The 17,564-nt window shown below is 39.7% G+C and overlaps 1 protein-coding gene across 1 annotated transcript in view; it reads right to left on the minus strand.

The window, feature by feature from the left end:
* The window catches only part of LOC132393232 (gamma-aminobutyric acid receptor subunit rho-1-like), a 43,353-nt gene that overhangs the window by 14,601 nt on the left and 11,188 nt on the right, over positions 1 to 17,564 (minus strand). Inside the window, exons 3-7 of the mRNA XM_059968228.1 lie at positions 15,105 to 15,172; positions 14,622 to 14,845; positions 12,431 to 12,513; positions 6,953 to 7,093; positions 4,154 to 4,306 (exon numbers count right to left, since the gene is read on the minus strand). Of these exons, the coding sequence (XP_059824211.1) occupies positions 4,154 to 4,306; positions 6,953 to 7,093; positions 12,431 to 12,513; positions 14,622 to 14,845; positions 15,105 to 15,172 (669 nt within the window). The remainder of the gene's footprint in view (positions 1 to 4,153; positions 4,307 to 6,952; positions 7,094 to 12,430; positions 12,514 to 14,621; positions 14,846 to 15,104; positions 15,173 to 17,564) is intronic.

The raw sequence follows: 17,564 nt of genomic DNA on the forward strand, positions 1-17,564 counted from the left end.
AATGTTGGAGGAACTCAGTAGGTTAGATGGCTTCAATGGAAAAGAGCAAACAGTTGATATTTCAAGCCATAAGACCATAAGATATAGAAGCAGAATTAGGCCATTTGGCCCATTGAGTCTGCTGCACCATTTCATCATGGCTGTTCCAATTTTACTCTCAGCCCCAAACTCCTGCCTTCTCCCCGTATCCCTTCATGCCCTAGCCAATCAAGTATCTATCAATCTCTGTCTTAAATATATGTACATAAAGACTTGGCCTCCACAGCTTCCTATGGCAAAGAATTCCACAGCTTCACCACTCCGGCTAAAGAAATTCCTCCTCATCTCCATTCTAAAAGGCTACCCCTCTATTCTGAGGCTATGTCCTCTGGTCTTAGACTCTCCCATCACAGTAAGCATTCTCCCCACATCCAACCTATTGAAGCCTTTCACCGTTCAGTAAGTTTCAATGAGGTCTCCACTCATTCTTCTGAGTTCCAGTCAATACAAGCCCAGAGCCCTCAAACACTCTTCATATGACAAGCCATTCAATCCTGGAATCATTTTTGTGAACCTCCTTTGAACCCTCTCCAGTTCCAGCATATCCTTCCCAAGATAAGAGGCCCAAAACTGCTCACAATATTCAAAATGAGACCTTACTCGTGCTTTATAAAGTCTCAACATTACATCCTTGCTTTTATATTTGAATCCTCTTGAAATGAATGCTAACATTGCATTTGCCTTCCTCACCACAGACTCAACCTGCAAATTAACCTTGAGAGAATCCTGAACAAAGACACCCAAGTACCTTTGTGCCTCATTTTTTGTATTTTCTCTCCAGTTAGAAAATAGTCAACTCTTTAATTTCTTCTAACAAAGTGCATGACTTGACACTGTATTCCATCTGCCATTTCTTTGCCCATTCTCCAACTCTGTCTATGTCCTTTTGTAGCCTCTCTACTTTCTCCAAAACACCTGCCCCTCCACTTATCTTCATATCGTCGGCAAACTTTACAACAAAGTCATCAGTTCCATCATCCAAATCATTAACATATAACATAAAAAGAATCTGTCCCAACGCAAACCCCTGTCTAACACCACTAGTCACTGGCTGCCAACTAGAAAAGGCCCTCTTTATTCCCACTCTTTGCATACTGTCAATCAGCCACTATTTAATCCATGCCAGAATCTTTCCTGTAATACCATGGAATTGTAGCTTGTTAGGCAGCCTCATGTGTGGCACCTTGTCAAAGGCCTTCTAAAAATCCAAGTACACAACATCATCTGATTCTTCTTTGTCTATCCTGATGGTTATTTCTTCAAAGAATTCCAACAGATTTATCAGGCAGGATTTTCCCTTGAGAAAACCATGCTGACTACAGCCTACTTTATCAGGTGCTTCCAAGTATCCTGAGACCTCATCCTTAGTAATCGATTCCAACATACTCCCAAACACTGTCAGACTAACAGGCTTCTAGTTTCCTTTCTTCTGCCTCTCTCCCTTCTCGAGGAGTGAGTGATATTTGGAATGTTGCAGTCATCTGGAACTAGAACCATTCCAGAATTTAGTTATTCTTGAAGTATCAGTACTAATGCCTCCACAATCTCTTCAGCTGCCTCTTTCAAAACCTTGGCGTGTACACCATCTGGTGTACATCAGGTGAGTGGAATTTGTGCACCAGAAGGAGAAATCAGCATTCATGCCATCAGGTTGGAGGGTACCCAGATGGAATATAAACTATTGCTCCTCCACTCTGAGAGTGGCCTCATCTTGGCACAAGAGGAAGCCATGGATCAACAAGTGGACACATTGCAACTGTAATTGGAATGGGAATTAAAATGTTTGTCCAACAGCAAGTCCTTCTTGAGGCAGATGGAGCAGAGGTACTTGAAGCGGCCCCCAATTTATGGCAGATCTCACCAACGTAGAGGAGGCCACATTGGGAACACCGCACACAATAGACGCCCCCAGCAAATTTGCAGGTGGAGTGCTGCCTCATTTGGAAGGACTATTTGGGGCCCTGAATGGAGGTGAGAAAGGAGGTGTATGGGCAGGTGTAGTGCTTGGACCGCTTGCCGGGTTAAGTCCCTGGAGGGAGATTAGTGGGGAGAGACGAATAGACAAGAGAATTGCGGAGGGAGTGATCCCTGTGGAAAGTGGAGTCGGGGGTGGGGAAGTAAAGATATGCTTAGGGGTAGGGTTCATTTGGAGATGGCGAAAGTTGCGGAGGATAATGTGTTGGATGTGGAGGCTGATGGGTTGGGAGGAAAGGACAAGGTGGAATCTATCACTATTACAATGACGGGAAGATGGAGTGAGCACAGATGTACGGGAAAAATAGAGAAGATGCAGATGTTCTTCATGATTACATATTAGCTCTGCTCATTCCTATTATTATTTTCTAAGTGTCCTATAATCACTTCCCTAATAATAGATACTAATATTTTTATCAAGTTCTTATGCCTTCCTTCTCTCTCTCTCCTTGAAATAGTGGAGTTACTTATGCTACTTTATAATCTATGTGAACTATTCCAGAATTTTTTTGGATTTTGGAAGATGACAGGTAGTGCATCTACTATTGAAACAACCACCTCCTTCAGATCCTCAGGAACTGGAAGTCAATTGCTCTTTAGTCACATTAATTTCTCAAATGTTTTCTTTTATTTAAATGCTCTTCACTTACTCTCCATCTGTACCTTGTCAGTTTATCTGGGAGTTTAAAGGAGTCATCTCTAGATAGATACAAAATATTTATTTAACCTCTCTACCATTTCCTTTTTCCCAATACACCTCCCATGGAATTTCAGTCTGTGATGAACCCATAGTCACTTATCTCTAGAAGCTCTTACAGTCTGCTTATGTGTTTCTTACCAGATTCCCTTCACGCTCTACCCTCCCTTTTGGATAGCTTTAAGCTTTATATTAGTTCTTTTTAAAATGTTGCTTGTTTTCTGCCAAAAGTTTGCTTAGTTTCAGCTTGAATCAGTTTCAATTTTTAAATAAATCTGTCATTATGTTCATTGCCTCCTAAAGGATTTGTTCCCCCCCCCCACCCAACGCCCTTACTGATTACACAATACCAGATCTAAGCTAGCCATGTCGGCTCCCCTATATATCAAATGTAGATTTTCATTTTCTAGTCTCACATCTTTATTTGAGGAATTTTCAGTTCTGCCTTTTTACTATTTTTCTTGATTGGAGATGTACTCTGAAGTTTGTTAATACAGTCCCTTCCTTAATGATTCTAGTTATCATACTGATGCACCATCAATAACTCTCTCTGAGATGTGAAGTCGAGATATCGGCTTTTATTGACTGGAAGAAAGAACAAGCAGTAGTTGACCACCATACTACATCCTGGAGACTGAGAGGCCGGGCTCAGGCCTCAATCGCCTTTATACTCTATGGGAGTATATACTCTATCGCCTCTATGGGAGGAGCCACAGGAGCAGTCAGGAGGGGGCGTGTCCAGACAGGTATATGTAGTTCACCACACATACTATTTTTCCGCTTTGCACTATTGCTTTGCTCTCTCACTTTAACTTTCTAAAAGTGCTATCTCAATAACTCCCCCACATCTCTTCCATTATTTTGTTTTCAATTCAACACTGACCCCAGCTCAACCCAAGCAAGGCCCATTTCAACAAAAGGGCTTCTTATCTCGCCTGTACAGTTGCCTGTGTCCTACAAATTGAAGCTCATTTCTCTCATACAATCATTGAGTCATGCATTCAACTTTCTGATTTTACTTAATCCCAAACATTTGTATCATTTCTAAGACCTTATCCTTGTCGCAAGATCCCTCTCCCATCCTCATCTCCAACTAATTTTCAGATTTTCACTTATGCAATAAGAATCAGGAAACAGGATAAGAAGTGAAGTCCAATTACTTGCAATCAGTTTGACTGCAGATATCAGTCTCAGTGCTATTTCTAATGAATGTCGGCATCCATCACACAATTGGTTATAATTTAGAACCCACTGGCATTAGAAATTTAAAATATGCTTGATGGGATAAATGGGAAAATCACAGCCAGTATTGTGGGAAGGCTCCTTGTAATTCTTTGAGATAAGTTCTTGCACTTTTTGCCTATTCGCCATGCTGACATTGACCACGTTGATATCTTTTATCTTTCTAAAGACAAGAATAATAAAGAAAACAAAATAAGTTACCTAATGAAACACGAGCTGGGACTGCTCTTCTGTCAATCCAGAAGGAAACCCAAGATAGCATGACCATTAGCATGGTTGGAAAGTAGGTTTGTAAAAGAAAAAAGAATATGTGCCTCCTTAGGATGAAAGTAATAAACAATCTGTTGTACCAACCTGAGGAAAAAAAATAAATTATGGTAAAGTTTTCCTCTCATACACATTCCTGTATAATATTCCTGCAGTAATTTATTAAAGTAAGTTTAAAGGTTTGATTGTTTACGAGAAACTAATACTGCACAATTACTAGAAACACCTCTGTAAAAGATGATGATCATTGTTAGTCTTATAAAATAAATCAACAATTTTATTTGTTTCAAACAGCAAAAGTAGTACTATTTTCGATTCATCAATTAAATTTGAAGAAACTTGGGGACCGTTTATTCGACACTTTCATATGAATTAATTTGGTCTCTTCCAGACCTTTTCTCTTTTTATTCTTGTTCTGGTATGGAGTTCCAGAGTTTTTGACACTATCATACTTATATAAACTGGTATTATTGCCCATGTTAGTTTAGGTTTATTTTTTTTTAATTTACATTTCTTCATACATTTTTACTTTTTTTTTTCTTTTGATGATTATTTTTATTCTTTTTCATGTTCAATCAAAATAGTTTTGATTGTTTATTATAAGTTTTTTCTTTGGTTGATATTTAATAAGATATTATCATCCTATTATAAATTTAACTTTAAATCTAATGCATTTATAACCTATTTATATTATGTTATGTTTCTCTTTATATATATGAAACTCAATAAAAAGATTGAAAAAGAAAAGAAAGCAAAAGTATACAATAAAATTAAAATAAATTAATGACTTCTCCTGTAATCACTTACATATTTGCCAGTCAGTCATTTTTTTTAAACATAGGTTTACAGAATATTTCCGGTTCTGTTGTAATTACACCGATAATGATGAGGTATTACTAACTTTATTCATAATACAATTTGAACCTCTATCAATTAATTTTTAAAGCCAAGTCAAAACAGGAATGACAAACACATTCAAGAATCTGTTAATTGTTTGTCTAAAATCTATTGTAGGAAAAACCATGAAGGAAATTTTATGTGATCAGTTACCATTTATCAAAAGTATGCAGATGATGCAAAAGGCATAAATTAAGATATGTGATAAATATTACAGTTCTTATAAGTGGTAGATAAGGTAAATAATGAAGCCAGTTTAAAGGCCATAACATACTGCGTGTTTAGAAAGGGAACTATAACAGACTTTAAAGAGATTAACAAAGTGGAAGAGAAAATATTGTTACAAAGGGCCATAACAAATGGGCAGTTTTATAAATTAATTGCTCATTGCTTTAACTCAGGGCAATGAAAAGTGGATAAGTTATTGTTCTGGGAGGCAAACAGAATTCTTAAGCCCCTATTCTAAAGTATTATGGTGAAAGGTTTTTATTACATTGTAAAATTTGTTTAAAACACAAATGAATGAGACTAGTGTGACTATCCCAGCAAATTTTTCAGTTAGCCAAAATCTCTTCATTTAAATTCTACTCAGTTTATAATCTCCTAATTAGCAATAAGTAATCTTCCTTCCACAATAACGAGAGGAACAGAGCACAAGAACTCCCTTGCAGTTAGCCCAAGCTTCCTACTAATTAACCTAAATCTTTATCCCTGGTTTTATACACCACAGTCAAGCTATTAATTTAATTATGAAGTTAGACTGAAGTGGTGGGCAGTATTCCTGCAAATCCTTGGGGTGTTTCTCTCTTAGGCAGTTGCATTTGGGCTGGAAGTTGCAGTGAAACTGATCAAGAACCATGAGGCATTATCTCAGGCTAAGGAGTCAATCATTTAGAATTGAGTTCAAATGGAATTTCTCTTCTCGGAGGCACTGAACCTTTAGAATTCTCTGCTCCTATTTGCTATGTTCTTAATAGCTTTCCAATTTACTGGTGTTTGCTTTAAATGCTAAACAGAAGTTTTGATGAATTTAAATTTCTGCTGCTTTGTCAGCTCGTTGCCAAAGTCCACTGGTGGCTCTGTCTTGTGATGAACTCTACTGATTTACTGGCTTCCTGCACCAAATTGCACTGTTTCATTGAACTTCTTATGTTATACTATTCCATTGCCTAGATTCTTGTGGTTACATTAACTTCATACTGCTAGCTCATTGATTTCCTTGATCATAGTCTTTTCAAAACCTATTTTTTATGTCATTCTGTGAACAAGGACCTGGTTTATGAGCAACCTTTTTCTTTCTCTATTAGCCAGTTGCATTTTCAATAACCCTAACTTTAAAAACAGCTGTAGAAGTCTCATAACAGTTATTATTATGCACCATTAACACATAGCAAATGTTAATTATACTCCCCAATCAATGCAACACATACAAAATGCTGGAAGAACTCAGCAGGCCAGGCAGCATCTATAGAAAAATATACAGTAGATGTCTCAGGCCAAAACCTTTTGGCAGGAACTGAAATGTTGACTGTACTTTTTTCCATAGATGCTGCCTGGCCTGCTGAGTTCCTCCTGCATTTTGTGTGTGTTGCTCGGACTTCCAGCATCTGCAGATTTTCTCTCCCCAAAGAATGACTGTTTTGTGTTGTCTTCCTTGTCAGAAGTTGAGAATGATAAACAGAGTGATGGGGAGGAGTACAGAGAGAAGAATGACTAGAGTGCAAAGTTACCAGAGCAAGAGTATGAAACAGATGGGGTTATGAAACTGAAGATGTTATGATGGATGTGATGTAGATTCTGAATAAAAAAAAATTTATAATAATGACAGAAACTTGCCAGTACTGCTATAAAAAGCAAGTCCACTCGAAGCACGGAATTCTTCAATGAAAAACTGAGCAAGTAAAATCTGCTCATCTGTTTTAAGTGGTTCGTTTTCATTCTTCCAGTGAAGCAGTAGATCTTTTTCATTGTAGGCATCTGCAGGAAAAACAAACAAATGTGATCAAACCACAATTCACTAAGAAGGTTACACCCTGTGCCTGAGAATAATTTTGCCTTTTTCATCAATCCCCAACAATCAAGACAACAATGCATGGAGGTACAGGTTGGATTACCATTTGTACATGATTAGCAAAGTTTGATCTAATATGAAGGGCATTCATTAGATTTTCATAGAAACTTTCAGGGTAGATGTTGTATTTTTTTCATATATTTCTCTAGATCTTTCCCTTGAAATTCAAACAATTTGTGAACCTGACAAAAACTGACTATTCCAGAATGTGTTTACTGTTTTTGTTTTAAACCACTTTCATAAAATATCATAACCAATACAAACATAATTAGGCAAAAAGATCATTTTATTTAACATAAACTTTGTAACAGATATTTGTTAAAGCTAAAATATTCCTTTATGCAAGTGATTTTAGAAAGGACACCAAAATAAAAATATTTGGTTATAGAAAATAATTACAGATATATTTGAGAATGCCAGACCCAAATGAAATAATGTTCCTTCCTTGGGCTGACAAATTTTATATCTGGAATATTTTGGACAGTGGGATTAATGGCAGCTTTTGTGGTATCACAGTGTTTCCTAAAACATTCAAAGCATCCCCATCTTCACAGTTGAGATCGGTTAGCTCACTACAAGTAGGGCATTACTTTTTTATGCTTATTATTCACTGGTTTTGTAGGAGTCCTGATTTTCTAAGTTTAATTAGAATTTTAGTGTCAGCTGGTATATGGTCTTAGTGTAACGGCATGCTGGTCTGCAGAGTAGCAGACTTTGGATCACAGTAAATGCCTTCACTAAGTTTCTCAAATTAACTGGGTTTTTCAGGGTAGGAAACCAAAGAGAGGCCTTGCACAACAGAAGGAAAAATCAATGTGTAAAGGAGGTTTCTTCTTTTTTCTTCGTTACTGTGTATGTAATCAAAATGGCTTCTTTGTTGTGTTAAAAGCAGGAATACTTCTTTGTTGCGAGAGAGTGCTGCAAGCTTGTTTAGGTTAAAATTTACTGATAACGAGAATTGTATTCCTTTGTAAACCAATTGGGATTAATGTTGTTCTTTCTTCTGAGTCTGTAAGCTATTGTTGGCGGGCTTTTGGGGAGATCGGCGCGAGGGGTTGAGAGAGAGAGGACGCGATGCTGTAAACTGGGCGAGGAACGGACCCCGAGCGGGGGTCCGAGGCCAGGAGGTACTCCGAGGAGAGGAGATGAAGCTAGATGTGCTTGGTTGACCACTTCAGATGGTCCTAAGCTGCGAGTCGAGGAGTTCGGAGGGGATCGAATGGAGGCCAGAAGACTTCAGTAATTGAGCTCCAACGGTTGTGCACGAAGTGGTTTGGACTTTGATAAGTTTGGCGCCTTTTCTTTATTTTTTTCTTCATATATACTGTATCGTTATTAATCACTTAGTTATAGTAACCTTTATAAATTGTACTCATTTAATTGCATATGGTGTACTGTCTGTTTTTGGGCGAGGCGGGGACATCACACAGCATCCACACCAGCTGATTACCCAGTTTGGCGGGGCCGAAGGCTGCTCCCCCTAGACGAGAACGAGCTGAGCGAGCCTGAGGCAACCCAGGGGGTTACATTGTGGGGTGCTCGTCCGGGATTGATTTCTGTGGAAGCTGTGTGATCACCCTCTTTAAATTGTGTCTGCGGCGAAGAGCTGGTGTGCCTTTGCGGGTGTGCGATTGTTGGTTATCACTGCGTGTGTTTTGGGTGGGGTGGCTGTTGGTGCCCCAGAGGGCGTTGTTCGAGTTCCGACTAGCGTTGACGAAAAGGTGGTGGGACCATGGGCTGTCCGTACTGCTTGGAGAGTGAGGAGTGATAGGTTGGGATGTTTCAGCAGTGGTGAGCTCCGCCCGGTTGTTGGAATAACGTCCAGCCCTAAAGGGGCGGAGGTGTGGGTGGAACAGGCCTCTCAGTTGTTGGGTGAGTGGCAGTGCTTGGCTGAGGGAAAGCGACAGGGACTGGTTGAAAGTTTGAGTAGGCGGGCTGGTGACGTTGTTAGAACTGTCGGGCGCAATTACCTCGACGTGACAGCTGCCAGTTTCGGGAAAGTGTGGGAAAATACATGTAGTTCGACTGGAAGTCAAATGCCACAGCTGCGGGGCTTATCATATCCGTGGCAGGAGATTGGTGGAAAGTTTTTAGGGTATCCCTTTTGGCTAGGAGGGCAGATAAATTGCTTGCAGTGCCAAGGGGATCTGTCAGGGGGATCAGTTATTCCATTGATCTGAGAGGTGTCGGGAAACTTAGAGGAGGCCCAGTGGGGGAACGGCTTGGGGTCTCTGGGGGAGCACGTTCCCAGCAATGTACCAAGGAACTCCCAAAAGGAACAGACCCTATTCCTGAAGGCTTAGAGGGGCCATGCGCACAGGTGTTGTCACGGATGGATGGAAGTCAAGTTAAAGCCATCCTCAGCACCAGGGCACCAGTTAAGTTGCTGTACAGTTTGTTTTATAACCGTTATTGGAAGCATTTACCCTTGACATTGAGGACACTTGAGATTTGGGGTACCAGTGCCAGTAATTATCCAGACGACGGTTGTTGGTCAGTGAAAATTGAGTTCTTAGAGGCAAATGTGGAGGTGACTGAGGTTCGTGAATCGTTAATGCTGATGTGTCCAGACAATGTTGAGACGGGCAGCGTTTCGGTTCTGGAGAGAACTAATATCCTGCTGGTGCGCTTGGGGACCTGCCCAGAGGAGGCGGGTGAGAGCTGTTTGGAGGCATTGTCGATGCACCCAGAGTTTCGAGCTGTCTGTGCGGACGTGTGTAGCAGCATTGGGCCGATACCAAATTCAAACAAGAGCCAGTGGTGGTACAGCCTGGGGGAAGTATCTGAGGGTGAGACCCTCTTAGTGGACGCTGCGAAATACCACGAGAGAGGGGAGTTGACTGCTGAAGACACCTCGGAGAGAGAGAGGTTGCAGCGACTGGCCCCTGAAGCCGTGGAAGACGTAGGCAGCGTGTGTGTGGATTATATTGTGCTGAAGAGGCGCACTGTCAGTGACCAGAATACGGCCCTGAGGGCCGAAGAGGCGATGGCCTGTCTGAGTGGTGTGAAGTGGTTTAAGGTGCTGGATCTGAGGAGTGGATGTTGCCAGATCCCGATGAGTGGGGCCAACAAGGAGAAGACAGCCGTTATAAATTCCCTAGGAGTCTTCGGGTCCGAAAAGATGCCACAGGGCATATCTGGAGCCCTTGCAACCTTCCTGCGGGACATGTGGAAGACCATAGGGGATGTGGAGGCATTTGGAGTTTTGGCAGATGTGGAAGATCTCCTGGTATTTGGATTTGCCTCAGGAGAATATGAAGTGTTGTTGTTGCAGGAGCGGCTGAGAACTACAAAGTTAAAGTGTTTTCTGGACACATGCCAGGGCTGGCGAAGGTCGCAGCTCATGAGTGACTGTCTCTACAGAATCAAATTTGAAATGAAGACAGAGAGACTGGAGAAAGTTGATCTGGAAGAAGTCATGAGGAAGAAAAAGCTGGAGAGAAGTGCAGTGAATACTGAGCAGGAGGCTGAAGAGTCTGCAGGAGCAGTGCAGGCCACGTGTTTCCGTTTGGAGAAGATCAAACAGCAGCTACCAATCACAGAAATGAGGAAGAATACAGATTCAATGGATAATGTGCTGGATATGTGGTACATGCTGCCTTTTGCTGACTTTCCCTCAATTGAGGAAGAGACCTTTGGCCCTTCTCCCACTGAGTCAGGTGTAGTGGGCAGGGTTAGCTGTGTGCAGTGGGGGGGCATGAGTGAGAGGTTGAGAGAGGAGTTGGTAGCAGGCCCCAGGTATCCCCAGTTGTGTCCTAGCCTGAAGGGTTTAGGTGAGGGGGTACGGAGGTCTCAGAAGGGTTAGGGAACTCCCAGATAGCTTGCCTATGTAGTGCCTGAGGAACAGGGAGTGAAGTTTACTGTGTGGGGAGGAGATGTCACTGCTTGTGCTTGGGTTACGGTGTGTTGGCAGGAAAGGTGGCGAGTTAGTTAATAGTCATGAGGACATGACTTTTATTTGGTGGGGGGAGAGTGTAAAGGGGGTTTCTTCTTTTTTCTTTGTTACTGTGTATGTAATCAAAATGGCTTCTTTGTTTTGTTAAAAGCGAGAGAGTGCTGGAAGCTTGTTTAGGTTAAAATTTACTGATAACGAGAATTGTATTCCTTTGTAAACCAATTGGGATTAATGTTGTTCTTTCTTCTGAGTCTGTAAGCTATTGTTGGCGGGCTTTTGGGGAGATCGGCGCGAGGGGTTGAGAGAGAGAGGACGCGATGCTGTAAACTGGGCGAGGAACGGACCCCGAGCGGGGGTCCGAGGCCAGGAGGTACTCCGAGGAGAGGAGATGAAGCTAGATGTGCTTGGTTGACCACTTCAGATGGTCCTAAGCTGCGAGTCGAGGAGTTCGGAGGGGATCAAATGGAGGCCAGAAGACTTCAGTAATTGAGCTCCAACGGTTGTGCACGAAGTGGTTTGGACTTTGATAAGTTTGGCGCCTTTTCTTTATTTTTTTCTTCATATATACTGTATCGTTATTAATCACTTAGTTATAGTAACCTTTATAAATTGTACTCATTTAATTGCATATGGTGTACTGTCTGTTTTTGGGCGAGGCGGGGACATCACACAGCATCCACACCAGCAGATTACCCAGTTTGGCGGGGCCGAAGGCTGCTCCCCCTAGACGAGAACGAGCTGAGCGAGCCTGAGGCGACCCAGGGGGTTACAAATGTAAGCAGATTTCATTCTCGAACTTGGATATTTAGATATAAGAGATGTATATGGAAGCAATGTACCTGCTATTCCTTACAGACCACAAGTAATGAATGAGTCAATTTTTTTAAAGGAGAGAAAAGTTGCCTCAAATTTAATGATACCACAATAATGCTAAGATAAATATATTTTTTGAAAATTCATCATACAATGAAAGCTCTTGAAGATGTTTATTTAGCTCTTGCTTCAAATTTAGAGTTTTCTCTAATTCGTTTTCTGTTATCTCTCCATTGAAAATAAATGCACACACAGAGAAACAGCAAAGAGCCATGCATTTTGATATGATTTATATCACACTGACTCCCTTTAAAAGAATTAATTTTAAAAATCAAACTACTTAAGTTGGTATCTTTTGACTTTTCCAGGATTTGTTTGGGAGTAAAAGTATAAAATGCAGTAAAGGAAAGAACACATATTTCTGTCTATAGCGGCTGCATCAAACTAGAAACAAAACCTATATTTTGGGACTGATCTAAATGTTTTGAAGGAATTAGCAATGCTAGTCAAAGTTAGCTGAATGAAAGTTACTTACAGCTTTCAAGCTCAAGTGAGCAGTTCTGAATATCAAGAGGAAAGTTGCTAAAATCCATTGAACACGTGGCAGTGACAGTTGTCCTATAGAAAATATTCATCATAATAAATAAGACTTCTATTTCATAAACATCAAAACAATTTGAAAAGCAGACTTATAGCTATCTGAGATATGCATGCTATATTTGACAGTAAAGTTCAAGATTAATTAGCCCTGACAGATCTATCCAGTTTTGCCCTTCACTGTCAATATAGCCAATTTGTTAAGTGTTATCTATGGTATTTAATGCTCATCACAGATTGTCCCTGTGAATGTGGTGGTGGTGTGTGGTCTCTTGAAATGCTGCCTTCTGTGCGTTGAAATTGTAATGCTCCTTTGTCTGGAGTTCAGTCCAGTATCAGTGAATAATTAATAAAATTAAATGGTGTTTGACTTGAAAGGAAAGTTGTAGGTTATGATGTCCCTAGACCATTTTCTGTCTAATTCTTGTGAGTAGTAGAGTCTGGGCATTTTGAGAGTTAACTTCAATGAAGCCTTTTAAAGTTGCTGCAGTGCATCTAGTAGAGAGTGCACACTACAGCCATGCCGTACCATCGATCAATAAGATCATGACTGATCTGCTCCTGGTTTCAGCTCAACCTTTCTGTCTGTTCCGAATCATCCCTGACTCCCCTATAAGCTAAAAATCCATCTCTCTCTGCCCTGAATAAATTTAAAAGCCCCAGCCTCTAGAGTTCCCCGTGGTAGAGATGTCCAATGATGCATTACCATCATCTCTAATTTAAGTGGGTGACATCATATTATGAAAAAAATGGAACCAGCTTCTGGATTTCTCCACAAGCAGAACCTCCTTCTCAGTACTTGCCCGGCAAATTCCTCATGTATTCTGTATATTTCAACAATGTTACTAATTTCAATGTGAATAAGCCAGTGTCAGTAAGCCCTGGATGGAATAATGCATCTTGAGTGCTGTTGTAATCATTTCTGTCACACAAAGTAGAATCAACCAAGATAATTTAAAATTTTGTATCATTCAAATGTTTCTATATATTTTGTTTTTCATATTGAATCAGATTGTTTGGAATAGTAGAATTTTATTATTTTCTCAGAACAAAAGCTTTACTATATTCAGTGAAGTATGACAAGAGATATTCATGACAAATAGTACAAACGTTTGTACATACTAACCAATCATCTCCTTAACAAATGCCAAGCCAAACTGCTGCCGAGGCTATTAAAACCAAGCAAGTTTTTCTAACAATTCTGAATACTATTTCACAAAAGATCCAAATGTATCTCAAAGACGGTGTATGGGTCCCTGCCGTAGATTGGTACTAAGCTTGGCAGGTGACAAGGGGTGGCAACGATAGCAGGAAACATTAAAATATCACTCTTCTATTTCTCTTACAAATGTTTTATCTCTAGATGTTATTCAATATCTTTGCATCACTGGAGAATTCAACTTTCAGCATTGTCCACATATCTTCATTGTGTTATTGTGGACCATTGGTTCATTCTCCATCTCCACCAGAATTTCATCCGTGCAGTATTGCCGGACTTTATATGCTATTAAAGGCAATCCCTTATCAAATGCATGAAAGATCAAGTTCAGTGGGAAAGTTTTCCTTTTAGCTGGAAACTAGTCAAATGAAGAGATAGGGCTTTGGTTGCAAAGTCTGATTCTTGCTTTCAATCTGGACATCTATCTCAACTCTTTCTGCGGGTCATTAAAATAAAACACAGGTGTGCCTGCACTTTGGACCAATGCTATTCCACAATTTTTCTCTGAATCAAAAGTTGGACGTTTAGCATTTTCTAAATTTGGAAATGGTGCAATTCCTTACTTTTAACCTAATCTGCAATTATTTTAAGGACTGATTTGAAGCACTATAATGAAAGAGCAAGTTAAAAGAAGTTATAAAATTACTACTGAAATTTGAAAGACTGTGGAAATAAGAGGGTTCATGTAATGCTTTATAATAGTAGTATAATTTGTGTAGTGGGAATGTTATCTGGGATAAAATACAAACATTTGTACTATGAGACTAGTGATTAACAGAAGACAGGGTTTCTGTTCTCAACATCAAAGGGTAAACCACTTGGAAGACATTTGTAGAAGAAAAACATACTCAATCTTAATATGACAAATCAGTCCTGAAAACAACAAGCAAATTTTGAATTAATATTTTACCTTAGACTGTAGAGTATGTGGCCATCTGGATATACCCTGAGCATGATATTCTCCATGGTGGTGTCATGTATGAAAGATCTCTTAGAATGAACAAAAAATACATCTGGAACCCAAATTTTCTTGACTAATCTTCCATCAAATGTCATACTTTTGTTGTTGGAACTCGGAAAAGCAAGTCTGCTATCTTTCCAGTAATGTCTCAGGTATAAAGTCATTGTAAAGTCCTGAGGATAAGAACCAAATATGTGAATAAAGACTGTAAGAAATAAAGATTATTACTGCTAATGCTTGATCCATCTAATGGAGATGGGGATAATCAGCAGAGAAACATGATTATCAATATCTTTTTTTAACAATCACCTTTTCCTTATATCCATCAGTCTAAATCAAATGCAAATTGTACAAGAAAAGAGAAGTTCATTGTGCTGTCCTATGTATTTATGTACTATTGTTTTATTGTAAATAACTGAACCTTAGGCTTACCATATCAACTTCAGAAATGCTGTCAATGCTTTCAATCTGGACATCTATACCAACTCTTACTGCTGGTCCTTAAAAACAAAACAATTAAAAACAAATAAGTTGTATTTTAACTTTTTTAAAAATATTTTAATTCCCCATGTTCCAAAAACAGTTTTTGACCTACAGTGTGTGTTTTGGATATCTTAACATAAAACAAATACAGGTGCATGAAATCTGAAATAAAAATATAAATGGTAAAAAATACAATATGTCAGAGAGCATCGATATAAAGAAGAATAATTTGATGAACTTTTCAATTTTGAACAAATGTAATAACTGGAACTAACTCTGGTGCTTGTGTAATAGAAAATGAGATAAAGAACGAGATATAAATACAGCAGGCAAGAAGTATGGCCCAGACAATCTAGGGAAAGGCATACATTACTAGGAACAATTGGGTTGCCAGAACAACAGTTTTTTTTTTAATTTGGAAGAAATGTGTGGAAGGAAATTTTGTTCAAAGGAAAATCAAGTTCAACCAGATGAAAGAGGATGATGCTGATTTGAATCTAGTTGTCCTAAGCAGTACTGGAGAGCTTGTTGACCATTTGCAGAAAATAGATCTGTAGAAGATTTGAATATCGAATTCTGTAACTAAATTTGCTGCCTATTCCTCCTCATAATCATTCAGTTCTTGATCTCTGAGAGGAGTCCGTCTGTTAAGAATTTCACATGATTCTGCAAAGCAGTTGCCTGTATTATCAAAGTACAAAGTAAATTTAATATCAAAGTACATATATGTCACGGTATACCCCCTGAGATTTATTTTCTTGCAAGCATTCTCAGTAAATACAAAGAAACAATAGAATCAATGAAAAATACACATAACAAGATGGGCAAAAACCAATGTGCAAAAGACAACATCCTGACAAAAGAATAACACAAAGAAAATATGTAAGCAATAAGTATTGAGAACATGAGATGAAGTGTCCTTGAAGGTGAGTCCATAGGTAATGGGAAAACTTCAGTGTTGGTTTGAGTGAAGTTATTGCCTTTGGTTCAAGAGCCTGATGGTTGAGGGATAATAACTTTTTACTGAACCTGGTGGGGTGAGCCCTGAGGTTCCTGTACACCCATCCTGTTGACAGCTGTGAGGCAGGAACATGACCTAGATGGTGGTGGGTTCTCGTGGATGGATTCTGCTTTCCTGCAACCGTGCTCCTTGTAGATGTGTTCATAGGTGGGGAGGGCTTTACATGTGATGGAGTGAGCTGTATGTATTATCTTTTGTCATCTTTTCTGTTCAAGGGCATTGGTGTTTCCATGCATAGGCATGATACAACCAGTCAGTATACTCTCTATCATGTATATATAGAAATTTGTCAAAGTTTTAGATGACATGCTGAATCTTCTCAAACTTATAACAAAGTAGGGACACTGTTGTTCCATTTTTGTGCTGGACCCCAGTCAGATCCTCTGAAGGGATAACATTGGGGAACTTACAGTTGTCAACTCTCTCCATCTCTGATCTCCAGATGAGGAGTGGCTGATGGACCTCTGGTTTCTTCCTCCCGTAGTCAATAATTGGCTCTTTGTTCTTGCTGACACTGAGTGAGAGGTTGTTTTTGTGGCACCATTCAGCCAGATTTTCAATTTCCCTTTTAAATACTGATTCGTCACCACCTTTGATTCAGATAACCTCAGTGGTGTCATCAGCAAAATTGAATATGGCACTGGAGCTGTATTTAGCCTCACAATCATAAGTATAAAGCAAGCAGAACAGAAGGTTAAGCATACAGTCTTGTTGAGCACCTGTGCTCATGGTGATTGTGGAGGAGATGTTGCCAATCTAAACTGACTGGGTTCTGAAAGTGAAGAAATTGAGTTGCACCAGGAAGTATCGAGGCCTAGTTCTTGAAGCTTATTGATTAGTTTTGAGAGGATGTTAGTGTTGAACACAGAGCTGTATCAATGAAGAGAAACCTGATGTCCAGATCTTCAATGTGCAGATGTTCCAGGGTTGAGTGAAAAGCCAAAGAAATGGCATCTTCTGTAGACCTGTTTGCAAATTGGATCAGATCCAACTCGCTCCTCAAGCAGGCGATGATATGTTTCAACATCTACATCTCAAAGCAGTTTATCACAGTAAATGTAAGTGCTAATGGATGATAGTCATTGAGGCAGGTTACAATGTTGCTCTTGAGCACCCATATAATTGGAGCCTGCTTGAAACAGGTGGGTGTTTCATTCACAAGGATGATTCCAGGAATGAAAGGGTTACCGTATGAGGAAGGTCTGGCAGCTCTTGGGCTGTATCCCCTGGAGTTCAGGAGAATGAGGAGGGATCTCATAGAAACATACCAAATGTTAAAAGGCCTGAACAGACTAGATATTGCAAAGTTATTTCCCATGGTAGGGGAGTCTAGGACAAAAAGGGACAACTTCAAGATTGAAGGACGTCTATTTAAAACAGAGATAAGG

This window comes from Hypanus sabinus, chromosome 4 (assembly GCF_030144855.1).
Source record: "Hypanus sabinus isolate sHypSab1 chromosome 4, sHypSab1.hap1, whole genome shotgun sequence".
NCBI lineage: Eukaryota > Metazoa > Chordata > Chondrichthyes > Myliobatiformes > Dasyatidae > Hypanus > Hypanus sabinus.